At 43.8% G+C, this 25,384-nt stretch overlaps 1 protein-coding gene across 6 annotated transcripts in view; it reads left to right on the top strand.

Moving 5' to 3' along the window:
- Positions 1–25,384, top strand: part of mmp16a (matrix metallopeptidase 16a (membrane-inserted)) — a 280,337-nt gene that overhangs the window by 166,019 nt on the left and 88,934 nt on the right. For all 6 annotated transcript variants that reach the window (XM_078540700.1, XM_078540705.1, XM_078540701.1 and 3 more), the window contains 2 exons: positions 9,614–9,775; positions 10,015–10,232. In XM_078540700.1, the coding sequence (XP_078396826.1) occupies positions 9,614–9,775; positions 10,015–10,232 (380 nt within the window). The remainder of the gene's footprint in view (positions 1–9,613; positions 9,776–10,014; positions 10,233–25,384) is intronic.

Below are 25,384 nucleotides of genomic sequence, written 5' to 3'. Positions count from 1 at the left end.
TACATAAGTTATCTTGTATCACTGTCACATACCTCCTTACGGAGTCTTACAGAACAACATATGCAGAAGGCTGGTAGTTTGTCTGACTGGCTTACTTGCATTGTAGCTCATTACTAAGGATACTTACATATTAGTGTTATTAAATCATAAATGTTTTATTTCACATTTCATTGTGGGAATTTTTACTTGTGGTATATGAACTTGTTAGTCCCTCCAAAATAGAAAAGCAAACATTTGGGAATATAATCTATGGTGAGTAGTTAGATTGATGAGTGTATTTTAATTTACAGCGAGATTTTAAAGTCAGCAGCTTCTAATTAAAGTGATATTTATTATAAATCTCTGGGGAAGGCCCAGGAAATGGCTGATGTAGGTTTTCCAGCTGCCATTTTATATTGCAAGTACTTTGTGTAAGACATGAGAGCAAACACTTCAGCAAATAAACTGGTATCTCACTGTAACAGTGCCCTTCTTCTTAAATAGCCTGGAGCAGGTTTATCAGGAAGGATTTAAAGCAGAATATTAGCTTCGGGATCACTGCGGGAAGATTTGTTCTTGTCCTTGGTGTAGCAAAATCCTAGATCCATTTGCAATGAGTTTCAATATCGCTACGCCCAGTGGTAAATAGAAATCTTTCACTGCTGTTAAAAAAAATGTTGTTCTTATTGCATTAATTAATCATAGAATCTTACAGCATAGAACAGGGGCATTCGGCATATCATATTTGTGCCAGCTTTTTGAAAGATGTCAAATTTAGGCCACACACCAGCCTTTTCTCTCTAACCCTGCAAATTAGTTATTTAAATGAATGTCAAACTGCCTTTTGAAAGTTGCTATGGAATCCGATCCCACCTCCTTTCAGCCCAGAGCTCTTTTTTTCAATTATTTTAAACCTATGACCTCTGGTTACTAAACCACTTGCCAGAGGAAAGCTTCTCCCTACTTGCTCTATCAAAACCCCTTACCATTTTGAATACCTCCATGAGGTCTCCCCTTAGCCTTCTCTGCTCTAAGGAAAACAATCCCAATCTCTTGACGTAACTGAAATCTTCGAACCATCCTAATAAGCCTCTTCTGTAACCTTGCCAAGATCTTGATATCATTCCTAAAGCGTGGTGCCCAAGATGCACTCCCGCAATTCATCAAGAGTTCTACGATAGCGGGCAGAATGTTACATTCCCCAGCCAGCGGACTTGTAGGTGGGGGGATGGGGGAGATGGAGGGACGTAAAATTTTTCGGATGGCCTTCCCACTGAGTTCTTGCCCGCCCCGACCTCTTCGCATTTCTACACTGGAACGGGCAAGGCTGAGGCTGGCCCACCTGCCCTTGCCTCAGTTGAGGCTCTAAAGTGGCCATTTATTAACCACTTAAGGGCCATTCCCCGCCCAGCCACAATTTTCAGGCTGGCGGGAGGAGTTCAGTAGCAGGGACAAAGCCTGAAAGTTAAAAAGTAACCCTGTTCAACGTCAGGCGGGAAGTTGGTGGGGGAGTTGGGGTGACTTTCCACCATCAGCAGCCTCCCTTTAACATTGGGTGCCCCCCCCCCACCCCACCCCGCAAAAGGACTGACCCCTGCAGGTTCTCCCTTCTTTCCCCACTGCCCCACACCTGCCCCCCAGCCTCTCCACCAACACCCCCACCCCACTCTGCCCTCAACCCTGGGTGTCACCTCCCCTCCCTGCCTTGACACCCCCAAAACTTACCTGGTCCTGCTTGCAGTCCCAGTCCTGTCCACTGCAGCTTCTGGCAGGGACTAGGAAGCAGCTAGCCAATCAGATTGACCGGCAGCTCTCTAAAGTGGGACTTCCTCCTGATGAGGGGCAGAAGTCCGACTCCACCCTTAACACTTGTTGGAGCATTAAATGGCTGCGGAGCATGCAGTATCGGCCAGGATGTGTTCTCCGCCGACTCCTCGGATGGCATAAAGGGAAAGGCCACTATCCTAAAAATCCTGGCCAGCACCCTTCAAAACTACTGCCTAAGAACAAAGAAAAAGGAGAGCAGGGCATGGGAACACCACCACCTGCAGGCTCCCCTCCAAGTTACACACTATTCTAACTCAGAAATATCTTGCCATTCCTTCATCATTTCTGGGTCAAAATCCAGGAACACACTACCTAACAACATAGTGGGCGTACCTATACCACCGAAACTGCAGCAGTTCAAGAAGGCAGCTCATCATAATCTCCCTGAGGGTAATTAGGGATGGGAAATAAACATCCACATTCCAAAAAAGAAAGAAAAAGTTATACTCCAGCTGAGGCTCAACCAGTGAATTGTAAAGTTTTAACAAGACTTCTGTATTTTTATGTTCACTGCGCTATTTACAAAGCCAAGTGTCCTAAACACTTTCCTAATTGTCTTATCAACTTGCCCTGCCACTTTCAAGATTTCAGAATATGTACACCAGATCACTCTCCTCTTGCAACCTCCTTCAAAATGGTACCATTTAGATTATACTGTATCTCCATGTTGTTTCTTCTGAACTGAGCACTTCACACTTATCTGCATTAAATTGCATCTGCCATATGTCTACCCATCTCACCAGTCTGTTTATGACCTCCTGAAGTAACCTACTATTTGCTAAACTCACTATTTGCTGCATCGCCAAATTTTGTATCATTTGCACACTTCCAAATTATACTCCCTAAACTTAAGTCCAGGTCATTCATATAAAACAAAGTAATTGTGACCTCCACGGGACCCCACTGTGTACTTCACCCCAGACAGTTCAAAGTGCACACATTAGAAAAACAAATTAAATAGGAAAGCCAGTCAATTTCTTTTTCTTCCCCTATTAAATCTGTGAGATGCTAAAATCTGAAGATGTATGTGCTGTTAAATTTTCTTGAAATATCAGATGGTAAAAATTCATCTCAATGTTGTTACAAAATGGGCAGTATCAAATAAATAGGCCATATATTATATGCAGCACCTAATATTCAGTTCTGGTGTTATCAGTGGAATGAAATATCAGGCTTTGCAAATAACACATGACCAATCCTATAATGCCTATCTCTGCCTGCTGCAACTCTGTTCTAATATACCTATTCATTTTTGTGCAATGTCAGCCATTGTCAGGCTTTGGAAATTTTTGTTAAATTAGGTCCTGGAACTGTGTTTAAATGAGAGTGGCCTTTGACTGTGATTCTTCAGTTTTAGCTGTGCCTGGCACTTTGACATTTTACGCTTGCTTGATTCATGCATGCAGAGGCAGCAGTGTGAATTTGTTCAACCATCCATCACATATCTGTATGTATGTGGATATGCATGAAGGATTGTGTGTACATCTGTAAAGACAAGGGCCTTTACAGGCTGAAATGAGCATGGTTTATCTTCCTAGTTGATTCATGAATATTAAACATCCTGGATGATTCTGTACAAATGTTCATAATGGTTCACCAAGTAATTCATGATCATTCATGCATGTTCCTGATTTTATTTTCTTATTTCTGTCCTGGAGGCAGTTACTTATGCTTTGATATGGGTCAACAGATGCTGAGTACCCTTCAGAACCTCCGCGGAGAGGCTTTTCTTCATGTGTGAGTCTAGGCAATGAATGTCTGCTGGCTATCTGACCATGAGGAACATTGCAACTGAGCCAGATGATGTCTTCCACTCAGTGTCCACACAGATTTATTTTCCAACAAGGGTCATTGGATAGTGATTAAGAGTGGAAACCTTAACCAAATTTTCCCCCTTCCTACATCAGAGACATGGAGCAGTAGTTTCCTCTGAGCTTACCCTGCTTGTCCAGCACAACTTCACCAATAATGCAGTCGAAATTCTTTTTACAGGTGAAAATGGGATTTTGCCATACTGCCTAGGAAGATATGGTGCCAAGGTGAGATCACCTCTGAAAGAAAATGCCACATCATGTTAGCATTAAGGACACTTGAGCCAATGCTGCTTAGAATGCAGCAGGTATGCAATCTGCAACCACACCATCACAGTAGACTTATTTTATCTCCCTCCAACTAGTAGCTAGCAGGAAGTTTAAGGTGTGGTCCTAGAATCCTGCAAATGCCACTCTTTGATTCCATCTACAACCATTTTGCCAGGTGCTTTCACAAAGATGGCCCAGTACCTGCTGAAGCAGGTAAAGAACTGAATTAAAATATGCCAGTCACAGGATGCTGATTGGTGTGAGTCATCTAATGAACAATGCTTAAAGAGACTATTGGCAGCGACTCACAAAATGGCTTAGGAATGTTTTCCTCCTGGACCCACAAAAAAAACAGGCTGTTGCCAGCCCGTCCAAGACTCATGCCTTGATTGGTTCCCTGAACCTAGGTTATAACCAGCATTTGGGACTGACAGCTTGAAGACAGAATGTAAATGAGGCCTGGACCTCTATATGGATTGCCACATGCTTGTTCTCCACAGGTGGTTATACTTGGTTCTCATATATTTAACCTTGGTGAATATTATTTCTTTTAGTTTCTACATGTTGCTATTTGAAGTGTAGAGATCGGGGAACTTTTTTTTATTCTTGCACAGGATGTGGGTGTCACTGGCTAGGCCAGCATTTATTGCCCACCTCTAATCGCTCTTGAGAAGGTGGTGGTGAGTTGTCTTCTTGAACCGCTGCAGTCCATGTGGTGTAGGTATACCCACAGTGCTAGGAAGGGAGTTCCAGCATTTTGACCCAGTGACAGTGAAGAAATAGCAATATATTTCCAAGTCAGGATGGTGAGTGGCTTGGAGGGGAACTTGCAGTTGGTGTTTCCATGCAATCCTCCTTGTCCTTCTAAATGATAGAGGTCGCAAGTTTGGAAGGTGCTGTTGAATGAGCCTGGGTAAGTTGCTGCAGAGCACCTTATAGATGGTACACACTGCTGCCACTGTACGTCGGTAGTGGAGGGAGTAAATATTATGGTGGTGGATGGGGTGACAATCAAGTGGGCTGCTTTGTCCTGACTGCTGTCGAGCTTCTTAAGTGTTGTTGGAGCTGCACTCATCCAGGAAAGTGGAGCGTATTCCATCACACTCCTAACTTGTGCCTTGTGAATGGTGGACAGGCTTTGGGGAGTCAGGAGGTGAGTTATTCGCCACAGAATTCTCAGCCTCTGACCTGTTTTTGTAGCCATATTATTTATATGGCTAGTCCAGTTCAGCTCCTGGTCAATGGTAACCCCCCCCAGGATGTTGATAGTGGGGGATTCAGCGATAGTAGTGCCATTGAATGTCAAGGGCAGATGGTTAGATTCTATCTTGTTAGAGGGACTGTTACTTGCCACACTATCATGTGACAGGAATGTTACTTGCCACTTATCAGCCCGAGCCCGAATGTTGTCCAGGCCCTGCTGTATATACAAACAGACTGTTTCAGTATTTGAGGAGTCACGAACGGTGCTGAACATTGTGCAATCATCAGCAAACATTCCCACTTCTGACCTTATGATGGAGGGAAGGTCATTGATGAAGCAGCTAAAGATGTTTGGGCCTGCCTCGGAAACTGCCCTGAGAAAGTTCTGCAGCGATGTCCTAGGTCTGAGATGATTGATGCCCAACAATCACATCCGTCTTCCTTTGTGCTAGGTATGACTCCAACTAGTGGATCATTTTTCCCCTGATTTCCATTCCGATTCCAACTCATGAAAATACAGCATGAAACAAGGTGGGATAGGTTCAATGGTCCTGCTGGTCTTCTCTTGTCCCTATTTTTGTAGGTCAGCATCAGATGAGGACTTAGATTTTATGTGCCAATGATGGGCAGGTGGATTGCCTGTGGGTGCACTCTACACCCTCCCTACCCCCACCAGATGACTCTCTTACAAAGGGAACAATTTCAAAACCTTTTGAAACAAACCTTTTGGGCTCCAGGTCATCATTCTGCCCTGGAAAACCTGGCAGAGCTCATAACTGCCATGATGTAATGTCATCACAGAAACTCGAGAGACTGCTGTCTGCTTCTTCAAATCTGCCCAACCCTGGCTTATTTTCATAGCCTAGGTTTCATTTTCAATGTGTGACAGGCCCCCAGCAGTATTCATGCTGACAAAAGGGAACCTGCCATCAGTTCAGCTGGGAAATATCAGCAGTCTTTCCGCAGAACCACAAAAAGTGGGGTGGATTTAAATGAATGGAAACACCCCAAAGACAGCAGAATTCATAGCCACTTGAGAGTAGAATGAAGGAGGAGGAGACCACCACATAGCCTTTCCTATTACTGCAGCATCTTAGAGCTATTGCTACCATACCATAATGGTCATGGAAAGTGTCATTAACACAAGCTGGTGGGAAGGATGTCCATCTAAGTCCTGGACCTCGTCTTCTTGCATCTATTTGCATGCAGCAGGCATGTTAGAAAGACCAGTGTGGTCCTGATGGGGGCAGGGGTGGAATTATAGGTTGGGCAGCGGGGCAGAAATCAGCTCATTTTCCTTTATCCTCCATAATGATCTTGCTCGACCTGAGGCAGAATCGTGTGCTTACATGCACTAATTTTCTGCATATCATCAATGACTACTGTTAAGGTGTGGTGGAGAGAATGATTCTGCACAATGCTTGGTGCCATGGATGTTGTGGCTGTGACTCCAAGAGAGCATGCCGTGCTCCACGACCATTGACAGCCCTATTGATTTAGTCCCTCTTAGTTACTCTGTTGTGCCCTGACAGTGTGCAGCTGTGAGGGACCTGGTCAAGGGTCAAAGTCTGCGTGTGGGCACATCCTGATAGATGGGTGGCAAAGGGCAAGTTAATGGGATAATGACCATGGGACTGTTCATCATTCATCCACTGAGTCTTGGCAGCTGACTACATCACTGCAGGATATCTGTACCAGGTCATGGTGGTAAGTCAATGCGATCTCCATGACTGTGCCTTGAGAATCCACTCTATGCTTTCCGTGTTTCAGTATGTTAGGAAATAGAGATAGTTTAAGTAAGTTATCTTGATATTTGTGGGTGTTAGGAATGAGTTTAACTTTAATGTTGAAGTTTGATTTGTACTTCTGTATTTGTGGAGTAATAAAAGGTCAAGTTGAATTTTAGCTTCACTTTAAAAGGTGTCTGCATTTCTAATGAGAGTTTTATTACTCTAAGCTAAGTAAAGCAAACAAAAGTTTTAAAAAACTGGGCTGTTGCCTAGCAACAGGGATCCAAAGAGACAGGTCCCTCCCACAGACATACACAGAAACTAGAAACCACAGTTTGATTTGGAAGCTCTTTGAGTTCAGTTGGTTTTGAAAGTAGCTGCCAGGAGAGACTGGAGCACAGGGGACAGATAGCTAGTCCTAAGCTAAAGGAAAGACCCAAAATCTAGGGGAGTAGAACAGGAGAAAGTCCCAAGCAGATCTTCTTGTCAGAGGAAGGACAGGAACCAGGAAATGCTCCTGTTCTGTGGAAGTGAAAGTAAGGAGCAGAAAGAAAGATGCCAAGCTTCAAGCTTAAAGGAAGTGGATTTAAAGCGAGAGGTCAGAAAGTACAAAGAGACAGCTGACGGTCTGTAACTCTCTGCTATGGGCATGTGAAGCAGTGGTGTACAGTTGACGGCTGAGTCGGTGAGAGAGAATGCTTGGAAGACAGTTTGAATGCATGTGCTGACCCAGGGAGAAGAGCATTAGAAGGAGAGGTGAACCCTTGCGCAAGGTGTCTAAAAGAAAGCATCGGTTTGGGAGAAGATTCCAAAGCGAGTTTTTGGAGAGTGGAGAATGGAAATCCTCATGTGAAAGATGGAGTCCAGTGAGACTGGTTGGCTCACTGGGTGACAAACGTCTGGGGGGGGGGGAGTTGAGGAGAGATCCATAACATCTGGTTAAGTGGCACCTGTCACTTTGTTTCAGAGTGTGGTGTACCTAACTACAGTTTGCTAATTGGTTTACATGGACTGTGTGCTTACTATGAACCTTAGAGTATAAGATAGCTTTTATAACTTGTGTTATCCTTACAAATTTATATATATATATCTGTAAAGTACAGTTGTGGGTGAAGGAGTATTGTAATATAGTTCATCTTTTCTTGCTTAATAAATATTTTAGGTTTATGTTAAAAGTTCATTGGCTGACTCTGGTGACTCTGTTCAGTAGCCCCTTTCCACCTGGCTAAACAAACAATTAAACATTAAGATCTCTCAAGCTGGGTTTCACTCTGGGATCAGGCTTGTCCAAGGGTAACATCAGCTGGGATCATAATAAGTAGAATACACTTTGATGAGGCAGCAACAATGACAATTCTGTCATAGGGAAAGCCCATGATGAGCCATCCGTTGGACAACATTTACATAGTTCAAACACACCTGACAAGGCAATGAGGTCTCTTCTAAGACGCAGTAAGTTAACCATGGGCAACCAACCTCTCAATCAACCCCTTTCTGAAGGCCCACTTTTTAAATGTGCCCGAGTCACCCACCTCCGACACTTTACTACTTCTGGCCTCTCCCACCCCGACTCCCAATATGTTAAACAGACACATTTATATTCAAGTAACAAGCCAACCTCCACGGGATCTGTATAAAGTTATTACTGCTAAAATAACCTTTATTATAGCTTATTTACCAGTGAAAATATAGAAATAATTTTATTCCATTTATCACCCAAAGCAATGAAGTACTTACTTCATGAGCACTTTTGATACAGTAGAAGAAAGGAATCTCACATTTAGCACACTCTGAAACTCTTTTAACTCTTTCCTATGTTAAAAGAATGGTGGATGCTGGAAATGATTAGAACAGAATGTAAGAAAATTCAGGGCTAAACAGAAGGCCTTTAAGCCCATCAAAGCTCATCTGGCTAGTACAATAACTCTCATCACAGCAGCCAATTGTATTTTAAACAATGAAATATTTTTCCCTTTACTACTCTGTCTGGCTGCTTATTCCAAATATTTATCATTCTATGAAATGATTACCAGTGAGTGATCTGATTATGGACTTTTAAAAACACATGAAACCGTGCAAGTGCATGGTTTAGAATCCCCAAGGAAGTCTTAAATTGCTCTCACAACCCTTCTTCCTTTGTGGACTTAGGTGGCTTTGATAAATTCTGTTTTTGGATTGTATCTGCATTTATTGTGAGCAATGGAGTGGTAAAACTAACACACTCAGTATTTGGTAAGTGATGGTTTTAACACTCAAAGGTTAACATTTGTATTGCAATGACCACAGGTTTAACAAGTAGCACTCAACACTTTTATTACCAAGAAGCCAGAGTCAATATATTTTGGAAAATATTACATCACATTTGATCAATTATGTGGAACTTCTAAAATGTGAGAAGCTGATGTTTTCAAACGATGGTAGGAGATAATGACATTTGTCAGTGGCTTCTGCAGATTTCCTCCCACACTAGAATATTTCGACTGCTACCATGCAGTTCCAAAATGAGGAGGAAAGCTTGAGAAGGTACTCTCCAAAGAGACATGTGCATTTTCTACTAATATTACAACTACACAATTTGAATTTTAAAACACCTCTGGAAAGTGCTTAATAGAAGTAAAATAATCTTCTAATGTGCGTGTGTTTATGACAGAGTTTCCGTCTCTGTACTTTTCTTATTTCTTTTTCTCTTCACCGGTATTATTTCCCCCTACAAATTATCACAACTTAACTCGTCTTTTTTTTTACAATGAAGTGTAACAGTCAGCTTGGATAATATTTCTTTCTTTTCTTTAGGTAATGATCTATTTCTGGTTGCCGTTCATGAACTAGGCCATGCACTAGGCTTGGAACATTCCAATGATCCCAGTGCAATCATGGCCCCATTTTACCAGTATATGGATACAGAAAACTTCCAGCTTCCCCAAGATGACTTACAGGGCATCCAGAAAATATATGGTTTGTAGCTGCTTTTCATGGTGTAGACTTTCAGCTTGCCACCCAGGCATAAAACTGATGTTGCCCATTGATTTCAGTGGAAATGATAATTGGGTGGTTTCTATAACAGCTGATGTTTTTCATTGCTAGTTTTATACTCAGCTGGCAAGTTGGAGGAAATCTAACCCAGATTTTTAATATCTGAAAGTTAGTAGCTATTATTCTTGATTTAATAGATGTCTGCCTGCATTTTTAAATAGGTCCACCAGATAAGATTACACATCCTACAAAACCCTTACCTACAGTACCACCACATCGCTCCAATCCACCATCCGACCCAAGAAAGCCTAACAGACAACCAAGGCCCCCTCGACCACCTACTAGGGATAAACCTTCCTATCCAGGTGCCAAGCCCAACATCTGTGATGGAAATTTCAACACGCTGGCTATCTTACGTGGTGAAATGTTTGTCTTTAAGGTAAGAGTTGTTCAAGAATTAATATGGTGTGTACATATGTAAGCTTTAGAGTAACAGGTTTCCCACTCAGTGGTCAAAATAACCTCGGCAGAAGGGGCAGCTTCTTTTGAGTCTAGGCTGTAGTTATACTAGAGCTATTGACCTCAGACCAGTACATGAAGTGTAAAGCCAGTTTGCAGAATCAAGCTACATTGCCTTCTACTGAGATTAACTACAAAGGAGCTTCGCACTTCAATGCTTATATGCATGGTACATTACTCACTTGCTGGTTAATTTTCAATATTATGAGAGAGAGTGTGTGGAAGTCAGAGCACAACTAAATGTTGCAGTGAAAACTGGAACTAGAGTCATCTTAGCATGTTGGGAGACTGATGTGGCTTTCTTAGATACTGTTGGTTTATGACTCAAATAACTAATATCTCTTTTCAGAGAGAAAAAAACTTGTGTATTTTTTTTTCTCAGTACTTTAGAGTGGGTTTAAAAATTTTACATTAAATGTACTTTTCCCTTTCCTCACAATCTTGCTCTTTTTTAGTCAAGAGGGGTTTCTAAGTTGGGGAAGGATACAACTCAAATACTGTATTATAAACTGGATAATATCATCTGAAAATCATGTCAGAAACAATAATAATTAAAATATCCAAACCTTCTACTTTAATACATAAGGAACTTATTCAATAATAAATACATTGATAGGTCACAATTTGCTGTGGCAGCATATTTTACGACAACTACCATTAGTTAGACTTGTCCTTGCATGTTTAGGTGTTTGCATCTTTTGGTGTAAGTGCGACATGATAATATGCAGGATGGAAACTGGGCATCTGGAACCTGAATAAACTGGACAAGCAATTGTGTATCTCCTTAACCAATCAGAATGAAGAATTTTGAATATAATCGCTCAAGGAATGGCACTAGGTGAATTGCTCCTTTGGAGAGCCAGCACAGAAATGACAGGCCAAATGGCCACGTTCTGTGTTGTAACCATTCTGTGATTCTGTGAAACTGCAAAAGAAGTGCAAATTAGAATGGGAGAATTGAATGCCAAATCAGGTACAGAAAGAAAAGTAAGGAGAAGTAATGAAAGATTTAAACATTTTTTTTTTAATTGTATACTTTAAAAATCTCCAACAATAATTAAAACCTGAAGAAAATGAGACTCCACACATATAGCTAATTTTCAGTGCAAGGGATTGACTGGCAGTAATTAACTTTAATTCCATTATTAAAAGCTACTTAAACCAGAGTGGACAAGATTTAACGCTTTATGGCGAGTTTTGTTTTGTATCTACCACACAAGTGCAGTAACTTTGCAGTATTTGATGCATGTTAATAGTGAGCCAGACAGTGAGATGTGGTTTTCACAAAGCTAACAATGGAGTGCACAACTCAGACAGTAACTTCTGGATTCCTGGGTTTAACCACGTATCTGCCCTCACCTGAAGTTGCTGCAATATTTGCATGTAAGTAACAGTGAATGTGATTAGTGTCACTGTTATCTTGACAGCAAATTATGACCCAATATGTCTGATATTTTCAATCTCTGGAAACTGACATGATGTTTTAAATTGATTATGCTTCATATAGATACTAAACTGTTGCATTTAGGTGGGATTAGATAAATGTGTTTGCACATCCTTCAAAATGTTGTTAAATTATACTTCATATTGACAAAAGGGCCACAAACAATAACAGGTAACCATAAGGAAGTCAGATCATGTGAGGTTTTAGCTTTGCTCATCTGAAACCAGAATGTCATAGCATCTTTATTAACCTGATTAAAGTGTGATTTCGCAATGATTTTGATTACATAGATGAAAACACTGCTAGGGAGTGAACTTATTGAAGCAAGAAGAAATCAAAACTATGGCAAGATTGTGAGACGATTTTGCAGAGGTAGTCTCAAAGCACTGCAGCTTTGCACTGGCTTCACTATAATTGAAACTGGTGTGAAGGTAACACTTAAAATGTTTCCAGGCTGTCTGAATGAACTGTGGGATTTTTTTTTGAAACTTTATTTTTAAACCGTTCGACATTACAAAGAACCAGTTATTTCATTCACACATTGCTATCCTTAAAAAAGGTAACCAGTGTTTAGGTGCTGCTGGGCAGACAATGCTTTGATTAACTGACCAGAGAATGATACAGAGCGAGCAGTGTAACTCAGAACAAATAATCCTGAAATAAAAACAGAAAGTGCTGGAAAAACTTATCAGGTCTGGCAGCATCTGTGGAGATAGAAACATTGACATTTTGGCTGGAATTTTCTGGTCCCATTGCGATAGGGTGTCATGCCAGATGGGGGGTGGGTGGGTGGGGAGGAGGACAATATGGTGAGCACACCAAAAATCCGTTTCACCCCGATGTGGAAGCACAGCGGGATCATCCTGTGGTGTCCGCCATGGCAGAACGCCAACCTCACTGCAGGCCGGCGTGAACCTGCTTTGCATCCGGCTAATGGGATGTAAAGTAAGGCTCGACTGGAATCGTCCACCCCACACCAGATTTACCGTTACACCAGTGGGTAAACATGCCAGCCCAGGACATGTCTGGACAAGTGTGACATGCAGAAGTCAGGACTTACCATTAGGGCCTTGCTCAGATCATGGACATCTGAGGAGCGGAAGATGGTGCAGCCCTACAGCTACTGGGTAATGGAGGAACACGTGCATTGCATGCTGGGTGGATTCTCATGGACATGGTTCCACTGCGAAGCAGTTCACGGATGGGGAGAGGTCTCCATTGATGTCTCGGATCTGCTTTGGAACATCATAGTCCTGGCCATAGGCTGCTATGGACGATTGGTGAGGTGGGGGGAGAGAGGAAGGTCCAGCTGTTGGGGTGGAGTTGGTGGGTGCCGGGGGGTGGGGGTGGTGGTTTCGGTTGGAAGGCATTTGACTGGGAGATCAAGGCCGGGGTTGAGGATGGGAGGGGACGAAGGTGTTGGGGGATGAAGTTGGGAAGAGGTGGAGGGAGTATGATGGAGGGGGGTGTAACAGGGGGAATGCAGCAAGTGGGGAAGTAGGTTTAAGGGGGAGGAAGGTGTGAGGGAAGAATTTCGGAGGTGGGAAGGAGTTCGGTGGGGGGGAATGGTGTCCAGAGGGAGGAGGGAGTAAGTGTGGAGGAGGGAGCAAGGGGTGGTGGATGTCCAGGTGAACGTGCAAGGGAGGGGTCTGTGGAGTCAAAGACTGCCTCCTAGGAAGCGAAATGAGACTGGGTGTGGTAGGAGGGAATGGTGAGAATGAGAGGGGAGGGTGGGAGGGTGAGGGTGCTTTGGTAGTGGTAGAAGGGACGGCACGGTTAGCTGGTGGGGACTCAGAGGCAGACCTGGACTCTGGAGTGGAAAGGAGGAGGTCGGGGAGGTCACTGTGGATGAGGGTGGGATTCTCAGGAAGGTAGGGAATGTGCACGTTCACCTGGACATCCTGGAAAGAAAAGGATTCATATTGGTAAGTGACAGTGGGGAAGTGGAAGGTGATGCTAGGGGTGATGGGGTAGGGGAAAGGACAGGGGAGTTGAGCAAAAATCTGACTACAACCATCACTGTCGAAATCAAAAGTGAGTGGAGCCTCCTGTTGGATAGGCACAGGTGCTGCATGGAAGTGCGATGAGTGTTGGGCGAAGATGCAGGTCACCTCAGATGGACAACTGAAACAAAACCCCAGCAGGCAGCATTGAAAATGCTCAGGATGGCGAGATCAGTGTGATGGATGAAGGCTCCATATGCATGGGACAGTGCTTGCATGAGGCTCCGAAAGGCCCTGCCACACACACACTTCTCCCTCCAGAATCACACATGGTCCAGCTACATGCAGCTGAACTGCTAGTGGTTGGGGGAGGGTGCAGAGGGAGGACTTGCACTGTCAATGAAGCTGAAAGACAACATTACACATTGATTATAGAGTGACAAAATGTGTTCACCTGTGCAACCACTCGTGATCAGAATTTCTTAACTTTTCTAGGCCTACCACTTCTTCTAGGTGCTGCCCTGACATCCGCAGCAGAGGTGGAAACAGCCTGTGCAATGGTTGGCCCTGTTCACTCTGATAACTTTGGCATGTGTCCTCTGGAGATCCAAGGCCTTGGGGGCCCTGGCTTGCTTTGGCTGTTCTTCTGTGGGCCAGCTGCTCCCTCTGTGGTTCTTAGAGGATAAGGTTGAGGGGGTCACAGGCAGAGGGGACTCGGAGGGAGAGGACAGCCTCTGAGATTCCGGAGTGGATGGCCCAGGGTGTCCAGCTGCTGCTCCACCTCCCTTCAGGAGCCCCAGGGCCCCGGCCTGACTCTTTGAGGGCAAGGAGTGATTGGAAGGATGTCAAGGTGCCCCGTTTCGCTCTTGCCTTGCCACTACAGGAACTCACCCATGGCTACTGCAGTGGAGTGCATGTCTGCGCACATCTCCACGTTCTGCTGGACCAGGGTCTCCATGGCATCCGCTATCCTTCCCGTAAAGACCTCCATACGTGCCCATGTGGGCACTAGTTCATCAGAGAGCATGTGGATACACTTCTCTGACTCGCATGCCACTCTGTTGAAGGCTTCAAACATATCTGCATGATGTTACCCCACCTTCTGCTGACTCTCCACGATGAGTTTGAAGGCCGAATCCAGAGGCTCGTGATCTAACTCGGACCTTACAGATGCCTCTTCCACAGAAGTCCTCCAAGTGAACCTGCCTCCTCCCGCTGCGGTCGCGTGTCCGTATGGGGACCACCAGATTATGCAGCTGAGACTGCCCTCGATCTAGGTCCCACTGAGCTGTGTGTTTCTGCTCAGGTGGAGGGTGTGGGTAAGCGCTGTGATGGGTCTTCCAGGCTGCTTGTTTCCAGCTCTTCAATGGATGAGGTGTCTCATAGACTTGTAGACATTTTCAGCACAGAAGGAGGCCATTCGGCCCATCTTGTCTGTGCCGCTCAACAAAGATCTGACTACACTAATGCCATTTTCCAGTACTTGGCCCATAGCCTTGGAGGCTATGGCAATGCAAGTGAATATCTAAATATTTCTTAAATGGTATGAGAGTTTCTGACTCAACCACCTTTTCAGACAGTGAGTTCCAGACTCCCACCACCCTCTGGGTGAAAAAACATCTCCTCAACTCCCCTTTTATACTTCTACCTCTTACCTTAAATCTATGCCCCCTGGTTATTGACCCCTCTACTAATGGAAAAAGTGTCTTCCTATCCACCCTACCTATGCCCCTCATAATCTTATACACCTCTCAACTTTCGCTGCTCCAAGGAAACCAACCCCAGCCTATCCAATCTTTCCTCATTGCTCAGACCCTCCAGCCCAGGAAGCATCCTGTTAAACCTCCTCTCTACTGGGATACATCTCATCGGGGCTTTTGGATTTATTCGCTTTTAAGGCCGTTAAACCCGCTAGTACCTCCTCTCTCTCTACGTTAATTTACTCTAATATTTTGCAGTCCTCCACCCTGATGTCTATACCTGCATCGTCCTTTTCCATTGCAAAGACCGCGCAAAGTATTTATTGAGAACTGTACCCGCATCTTCTGGATCCGCACACAGATTACCTCTATGGTCCCTAATTGGCCCTACTCTTTCCCTAGTTATTCTCATGCTCTTTTATTTAGAAAAACCCTTTGGGTTTTCCTTTATTCTACCACCAATTCTTTCTCGTGCATTCTCTTAGCTTTCCTAATTTCCTTTTTAAGTTCCCCTCTGCACTTCTTATACTCCTTTAGGGACTCTGTCGTATTGAGCCTTTGGTATCTGCCGTAAGCTTCTCTTTTTTCCCTAATCCTAACCCTTATGTCCTTTGACATCCAGGTTCTCTGGACTTGGTCCCCTCTTTGTTTTTACGGGAACATATTTGCCCTGTACTCCCGTTATTTCCTCCTTGAATGCCTCCCACTGCTCTGACACAGTTTTATCTGCAAGTAGCTGCCCCCAGTCCACTTGGGCCAAATCGCATCTTATCTTTGTAAAATTAGACGTTCCCCAGAGTTTAGGATTTTTATTCCTGGCTCAACCTTATCCTTTTCCATAACTATCCTAAATCTAACTGAGTTATGGTCACTATCTCCAAAATGATCCCCTGCTGATACGCCTTCCACCTGCTTGGGCTAATTTCCAAATATTAGGTCCAGAACTGCCCCTTCCCCCATTCCCTTGTTGGGTTTTCTACGTACTGGCTAAAAAAGTTCTCCTGGATGCAACTTAAGAATTTTTCTCCTTCCCTACCTTGCACACTAAAACTGTCCCAGTTAATGTTTGGGTAGTTAAAATCCCCTACTCTTACTGCTTTATTATTCTTACATTTCTCTGAAATTTGATTATATATTTGATTCTCTACCTCCCTTACTGTTTGGGGGCCTATAGTACACACCCAACAGCATGTTTGCCCCTTTTGTGTTTTTTACTTCTACCCATATAACTTTATTTGATGATCCTTCCAAAATATCGTCCCTCCTCACTGCTATAATTGATTCCTTGGTCAATATTGTGACCTCCCCTCCTCTTCTATCCCCCTCTCTATCTTGTCTGAATACCCGATAACCAGGAAAGTTGAGCTGCCAATCCTGCCCTTCCTTTAGCCAAGTCTCGGTCATAGTTATGATACCATTTTCCCACGTGCCTACCTGTGCCCTCAGCTCATCTACCTTATTCCTCAGGCTCTTTGCGTTAAAATATATTCCATTTAGCCTTGCTAAACTCACTTCTTTCTTATCTAGCCTATGTTTCCTCAGCCCTCCACTTACTAATGTTTTACCTTCTCAGCTTCTCTCCCCTCTGAACTACTTTTCAGGATCCCACCCCACTGCCAATTTAGTTTAAATCTGCCCCAACAGCATTAGTAAACCTCCCTGCAAGGATGTTGGTCCCGTTCCTATTCAGATGTAACCCATCCAACTTGTCTCGATCCCACCTCCCCCAGAAACGGTCCCAATACCGCAGGAATCTAAAGCCCTCCCTCCTACACCATCTGCTCTATCCTTCTGTTCCTATATTCACTACTGCATGGCACCTGGAGATTACTACCTTTGAAGTCCTGCTTTTCAATTTCTTACCTAACTCCCTAAAGTCTGCTTTGGTCCCAACATGGACCACGACCTCAGGCTGTTCATCCTCCCACTTCAGAACGCCCTGCAACCGTTCTGGGACATCCTTGACCCTAGCACCCTGGGGACAACATACCATCCTGGAGTCATGTCTACAGCCGCAGAAGTGGCTGTCTGCTGCCCTCACTAATGAATCCCCTACCACTATTGCCTTTCCACACTTCTTCCTCCCCCCTTGAGCAGCTGGACCACTCACAGTGCCATGGCTTTTGTTCTGGTTGGCCTTCACAGAGGAACCGTCAGTCTCACAGTTTTCCAAGGCCGAAAAACGGTTTGCGAGCAAGATGTACTCGGGGGATTCCCTCACTACCTGCCTGGTCCTCTTCTTCTCTCTGGCGATCACCCATTCCCTCTCTGTTTGTACTTCCTTAAGCTGCGGGGTGACCACGTCCTGAAACATGCTATCCATGAACCTCTCAGCCTCGTGAATGCACCATAGTGACCCCAGCTGCTGCTCAAGCTCCAAATCCCAGAGCTCAAATTGCTCCAGTCGGAGGCACCTCCTGCACACATGGTCATCCAGACCACCAGGAGCATCTAGGATTTCCCACATAGCGCCGGATGTGCAAATCACGGGACTGAACTCCCCAGGCATATCTTAACTAAATAGAATATGAGCCCTTGCTTTTACTTTACCCTTACCCCTACTTGAGTCTCGCTGTCCGGATCTCGTTGTTTTAACCTCTCCCTCCCAAAGTCTCGCTGTTTTAACCTCTCTCTCCCAAAGTCTCGCTGTTTAACCTCGCACTCTCGAAGTCTCGCTGTTTTAACCTCTCTCTCCCGAAGTTAAACTGAAGTCCCCGCCGCTCTCTTTTCAAACTCTCGGCTGGAGAGAGTTTGAAAGAGAGTCCCTCTTGGCTGTGAGGTGAGGATGTGAATGGAGCTGAGGGACTGGCTGGCTGAGGGTGTTGGTCACTTGTCAGAGCTCCCTGTGAACAAAGTAGAGATAATTAGTGCATAGCAGCAGAGTAAAAATCAGGAGAGAGAGCACTCACAGTTGCATTCAGAGAGGGATGATGAGGTGTAGGATCCTCACAAGGGTGTTCACCGCCGACCTCACCATCACCCCAGGCACAGTCCACACCCTCACCAGTCAGTGTGATGGTACGCTCCTTAAAGTGTGTGAGGGGCCTAATGTGAGCCACTCCACTCCCGGACTAGGACCTCTTCCTGCTGCTGTGAGCAGGCTTCTTCGGCATGAAAACAGATGGAGAAACTGTGAACAGGACACATGGCACTGTGTGAAATGTTTGTGTGCTGAGTGGAGCCATGGACATGATGAGGACGTGAGCTCAAGATGATATGAGCCCGATGGAGATGTGAGGGTGTGTGTGAGAGTTAGTGGTGTTGTCCCTTGAGGTGTGAGATCCCTGTGGATGTGTGATGGATTTGTGAGAGTGTGAGTTGAGAGTGATTAGATGATTGGCCTATCCTGGTGGAATAGATGAGAGTATTCATCCTCCTCCTGCTGGCTGGCTGACCTCCCCTGTGCTCCAGTGGTGCTGACTGCCACTGCCACCACCTCCCAGGCTGGATTGCTGACTCAGTTGGACCTCCTGTGGCCAGAGCAGGGATAGAGGACATTGTGGAGGCTTTCCACTGCATCCAGGAGGCACACCAGAGAGGCGTCACTAAATTTGGAGGCTGCCGTCTTCTTTGCTTTCAGGGTCATCTGTTGCCTGGGGCAAGTCCTGGTTTGTAGCCATGAAATAGGCTGCGCTCTGGGGCGCTTTAAATATGGTGCCTGGAGCGAGGAAGTGCTGAGGTCATGGCATGGTGGGCAAATCTGAGCCCACCCGCCAGCGATCCAGAGTGTTTCCCATGAATGCACTATTAATGAGGCGGGACGGGCCGAGAAAGAGATGATACATTGTGAAAACCGCCATTGCAGCTGGCAGGTAAAATGACGTTTTTTCCCGCTCGCTACCGCATTTTGTGCAAATCCAGGACGATCCAGCCCAACATGACTCTTCTTCAGAACTACAAATAATGCTGTGTTGTCCTAATCAGAGACCAATCTCTTATCTTCCAGTATTACAACATTGTTGAGTTAGGACCTGATCTACACATTTGAAGAAGCTCCACTGCCTTCCTACAGGTGTCCTCCACGCCTGCTGAGAAGAGAAGGTGAATGAACACTGGGACATGGCAACAAGTTGCTGCACTCATTTTAATTGCCAAACATTCCCTGCCCCTCAAGCCTAGTTTGCGGATCAGGACAATTGAGTGTAAGACTGGAGAGCCAGGCCCTGATTTTTGGGTGGCACAAAGGTGGCCTGGCCAATAAAAGCAGTGGTACTGACCCTATATGGTGGCCCATAGAGATTATAAGATGGTGGTAAGGTGAAAGGTTACACAGGAGTGCAACTCTGCAGTACTGTCGCGCTGTTTTGGTGAAGAGTCACTTCCTCTACTTTGAAGCTGCAGTCTCTGAGCATTTGAAAGTCATTTGTGATGCTTGCTGAGAATTTAATTAGACTTCTGCATTGTGAAATCATGGATTACCTTCCGGGATTCCATTGTTCCTGTGCTTTAAAGAGGAGGAAGCTGAGGACATGGAAAAGAGATCAGAAATGAGGAAAGTCTGATTTTAAGAGGGGATATATAACAGAAGACCAATCGGCAGCAGTCCACTTTGTGATGCCGCTCCTATTTGTATGATTCTCTTACAGTCTTAATTATTTTGAATCTGACATTAATTAATATGACTCTTCTAAACTTGTGCTTCAAGGAATTGCACTTCATGGGAAATTTGTATAACTATCAGTGCTTTTTAATAGATAAGGGAATGATTGCAACATACTTTATAGCATAGAATCAATGGCTGAATAGTCTCGTTCTGTGCTGTATGAGTCTGTGGCCTACCCCCCCCCTGCCACCGGGAGAATATTTCCTGTTTCGCCACACTCACCTCGGGGAAAAAGTGCCCCGATTGGTGAGATCTTCATTTTAGGGGTTCAGGGTGGGGGTGGGGGAGGAGGTGGGGGGGAGGGATGGTGGGTACAGGATAGAGCCAGGCCCGCGATGCCCAGACACCCCTTGGAGGTCTTTGCAGTGGCTGCCCAGTGCTGGAGCGGGCTGTTTAAAAGCCCCGCCTCAGTTCTCTGCGACTTTGTTCCAGTTGTTTTCTTAAACATTTGGCCCTCTAGCCTTCACCCCTCATACCCCCTCACCCTTCTACCAAATCCCCATGCACATGCATACCAACACATGCCAACCCATGCTCCCCTCCCATCCCCAATGGCCTTTCATACCCTGCAGGCCAACTCATTACCCTCACCCATCCCCAGGTCCCCTTATAGCCCCTATGCCAACTCAGTGCCAATTCATGACCCACCACCCTTTGCCCTTAGACCCTCCATGCCAACTCATCCAGTTTCCACCATGGGCAGACTTCAGGAGCCATTCTGATATCAAATAAATTTATGTTCTAAATATCTATTACAAACCACTATTTAAAACAACAGCTCTCATTATTCAATGCATTTAAATCCCACCAAGTACTTAATCACTTATAAAAACAAACATTTATTTTCATAACCCCTCATCAAAGACAGCTAATCCTTTAATAATCTTTTTAAGCTGTCAATCAAACTGTGAACTTACATTTCCCCCCACTGTGATAATAATAATGCTATAATGATAGCACTCAGGATTATGCCAACAAACAGCTTTTAGAGTTGCTAGAACAGATATTTTTAAACTCTCACAGATGTAGGCAGGCTTTAAAAATTTTTTTAAAGGGCTAGCCATTTAAATAGCTTGACGGCTTTACAGTTCTACAAATCTTTTATGCTTCAGCATTTACAAACTCTCTAAAGATTAATAACTCCCACACTGTGGGATAAGTTCCTTGCTGCATTAAAAATGGGGTCTGTTTGAACTCAGCACTGAGTTCAAATGGCCCTGCTGAGTTCAGGTTTCCCTCATGTGGAAGTCACATCCCACTCCTGTTCCCGCCCCTGGCGAAAATGGCTTCTGCTGGATATGGAGGTGGGACTTCCGGATCCGGGATCCATCCACCATTATGGATATGATGCAGAGCCTCCACAACTCCACAAAAATTCAGGCCTATAATTCTAGCCACTCATCACTATTGAGCATAAAATTACAAGAAGTCCATTTTCATCAGAGAAGGACAGTTGTGTGCTAATTTTTCTTCACGCAGTATCGCCTTAGGGCTTTCTATATCTTAGTTCTGATTTTGCTTCATGACTATCCTGAAGAGAAGGGAATGAGAGCACAACCTCTAAATGTTTAAACTAAAATTTGTTTTCACCCAAGTAGCTTCACAAGCATCTGTAAATTGTAAAGCTGAATCTTCACATCAGTAGCAGCAGGAGTGCATATTTTATAGATTGCTAGCTTTGTTGCTTGACTGTACATTGTTATAACAAATCATTACAATTGGGACCAGATGGTTGGCAGAAAGATAAGTTTCATAATTAACTATTTTATTATACATAATTTTACTCATTTAATTATTCTCACTTCATACAATATGTTTCCAACTGTGCTGAAGTGGGGCTCAGCAGTCTGTTGAAAATACAAGTCCTGTTGTATTGAATCCTGTAAACACAATAATGTCTGTTGACATTCCATTTCCTCAGGCATCAATGTTTTCAGGTGTAGGTATAAATACATGAAAGACTGACTGAATCAGCTGGCTGTAAAAACAAGTGGGATACACGTTGTCAGCCTGTCCAGGAATAATTTGTTTCTCCAGCTCTTAATAATTCACCGACTATATAACAGAATTATCCTGCAGGATTGGAGGTTCCCAATGCTACAGTCTGTTAGCTAGGTCACTCAGTAAGCAGAACTTGATTTGAGAAGACGTTAAGCCCCTGTCTGCCTAGTGTGGGTGGCTTCAGCTGCCTGTTCTGTCAGTTAAGGTGGCGGAGGGCATTTACATGTCAGGAACATGGTACAACACTTTGTCACCCCCACCCTTCAACCAAATTGTACATTCGTACCTATCAGGTCTGGCAGGCACAGTTAAAATATACCCTTAACATATACATTTCTTCCTTGCCTGTTTCCTCCCTGGTCTGTGACTGGACTACAAGAATTACTCCTCTATATTCAGTACAGATGAGGTCTAAAGTCAATCATGAAGCCAAACAAGATAAGTTTTGATTTTCCAGTATTTGCCCAGCTTGCTAAATTTGAACCTTAGGTACAACGTCTGCCCATTCCTATTAAGCACAACAAAACCACTGCAAAATTCTGGAAGATGTTCTGGACAAAGGGATTTTACATACATAGAATTGTTAGATCAAACTGAATTGGTCTTGAGGTTGCTTAAGGTGGCAACCTTTTATCCAGAACATCTTACAGAATTTTGCAATGCAAGGCCTTCAAGAGGAGATGGTTTGGATACACATTTCCATGAGGGGGAAAGAAAGGCATCCAAAACTCAAACTCCCTGGATGAGATTAAAATAAAATAAATTCAGTAGAAAACTAAGCTGATTAAAAAAGCACAGTGAAGAAATGAAAAAGGAAACAAGAGGAGCAATGAGAGTGAATTAGAATAGATTGGGGGTAACATAAAAGGGAACAAAAAGTCTTCTATAAACATATACAGAGTAAAAGGGTAGTAAAAAGAAGGTTAGGGCCTATTGGGATCAAAAAGATTGTCTTGTGGAGGCAGAGAGCATGACTGAAGTAATAAATGTGTACTTTGCATCAGTCTCCACTAAAGAAGAGGAGATTGTTAATGTCACAGTAAAGGAGGAGGTCATGGAGACATTGGATACATAAAAATAGATAAATAGAGGTACTTAAAAGGTGCTAGTGTTCAAAGTAGAAAACCATCTGGCCTGGATGAGATGCATTCTAGGTTACAGAGGGAAGTAAGGGTGGAAATTAGGAAGCTCCCGTCACAATCTATCAATCACCTTGGATATTCAAGTAGAACCAGAGGACTGGAGGGTGGCAAATGTAACACCCCTATTCAAAATGGAGGGCATGATAGACCCGGCAGCTACAGGCCAGGTAGCCTAACCTGGGGTACAGAAAAAGAGAGATCTGGGGGTGTATGTACATAGTGAAGCTGAGAAGGCTGTTAAAAAGACATACAGAATTCTAATAAAAGCAAAATATTGTGGATACTGGAAATCTGAAATAAAAACAGAAAATGCTGGAAAAACTCAGCAGGTCTGACAAAATCTGTGGAGAGAAACAGAGTTAATGTTTCAAGTCCGTATGACTCTTCTACAGAATTCTGAGCTTTATAAATAAAGGCATAGAATATAAAAGCAAGGATGGTATGCTAAATCTTTATACATCACTGATTACGCTCCAGCAGAAATAATGCCACCAGTTTTGACCATCCTTTTAGAAAGCCTGAGAGAGGGTGTAGAAGAGATTTACTGGAATGGTACCAGGGATAAAAGACTTCAGTTACATGGAGAGACTAGAGAAACTTGGGTTGTCCTCCTTAGAGCAGGGGAGGTTAAGGGAAGGTTTGCTATAGGTGTTCAAAATCATAACTGATTTTCAAAGAGTAAATAGGAGAAAGTTACGTGGCCGGTGAGTTAGCAACTAAAGGATACAGTTTAAAGGCCATTAGCAAATTAACCAGAGGCAATATGAGGAAAAAATAATTATGCAGTAAGTTATTATCTGGAATACATGGCCTGAAAGGGTTGTGGCAGCAGATTCAATAATAACTTTCAAGAGGGAATTGGATAAATGAAGAGGGAAAATTTGCAAATTTATGAAGAATGAGTAGGGAGGTGGGATTAATTGACATCAGTACAGGTGCGATGGGCTGCATGGCCTCCTTCTGTATTGTATCATTCTATAATTATATGTTTGGTCCCCAGGAGATGCACTTTAATAAATTTGTTGTATGCGAAGTGCCTCAAAATGTTCTTGAAAGGTCATATAAGGTGCCATATAAATATAAATCTTTCTAATGGGCAAGTGTTGACTTTCTCCAGCTATCAGACAACCATCAACACCACCATATATCATCTCTTAATATTATGTTATGTGCCAGTTTTTGTTTAAACATTGTGTAAAATTCAAGCTGCTTTACAAACAAATTCTTTATGAGTAATTTTCTGGCTTTGCAGTCCTGGCAGGCAGCCTTGCCTGTTGGGAACATATATTAATTTATATGAATGCATGGAAATATTGTGCAGTGCATGCCTGAGTTTCTGGTATGTGCTCCTGGCAGGTGAGACTGCCCACCAGGGGAGTCAGAATAATTACCCCTTTAGCCTTTATTTATAATAAGAGCTCCTTGGCTCAGTCATGAGTTGCTGACTCACTCACTGTTCCCCAGTTACTACAGTGGTCATGCTGTATGCAGATACACATGCATGGATCATTGATCATGGTGCTTTAGATGGTTTTGGACATGTACACGATGCAGCAAGGCCTAATTTCTGGGATCAACATCCTATGTATATAGGACGCCTGAACAATGTCTAACACATCATTGTGTCAGGCCATATTTCAGAAGTTCCTAACAGCCACTAAAACTAGCAGTGTTTGTCATTTTGTATGTTAGGGCCTTGCCTCCTGTCTCAGGTCCACTTAGAGAAATTGAGTGCCAATGAGTATGCTAAGGACTCTTCAGCAGCTGGTGTAGCCTACGCAGCAGTTGCCGATGAAAGGAAAGTTTTTTTGCAAACCTTTTTCAAAAATCTGCCGGGGAGGCAGAAGAACAGGAGTAATCCCTAAACCCCACAAGTGGAACACAACCAAAGTACACTCTAGCTGATACAACCTAAATCCACGTGTACTTCTGATCATTTAAACACATCAGTCCCTGCCTGAGATGCTAAACAAAAAATAAAAATGAAGTGTTTTATCACTTCTTAAGAATTAAGAATACACACATGCAGCTATCTGCTTCAGAACCCCAGCTTCCTGTGTAAAAAACAGAAGATTCCTTTAATCCTTATTCTACACCAGAGGGCAATACATCCGGGACTTAGCACACCATACTGGCAAGTTTTGTATATAACACTTCTTTTTAACTAAAAGGTCCTTTTACAAAAAATCATAAACGTTAAGCACAAGCATCACAAAAAACCCCATTTTGGTTTTCAAAC

Source organism: Cetorhinus maximus, chromosome 4 (genome assembly GCF_964194155.1).
Source record: "Cetorhinus maximus chromosome 4, sCetMax3.hap1.1, whole genome shotgun sequence".
In the NCBI taxonomy this organism is placed as follows: domain Eukaryota; kingdom Metazoa; phylum Chordata; class Chondrichthyes; order Lamniformes; family Cetorhinidae; genus Cetorhinus; species Cetorhinus maximus.
Note: the sequence above shows the minus strand (reverse complement) of the source record. Positions and strands in the feature narration are given on the sequence as shown.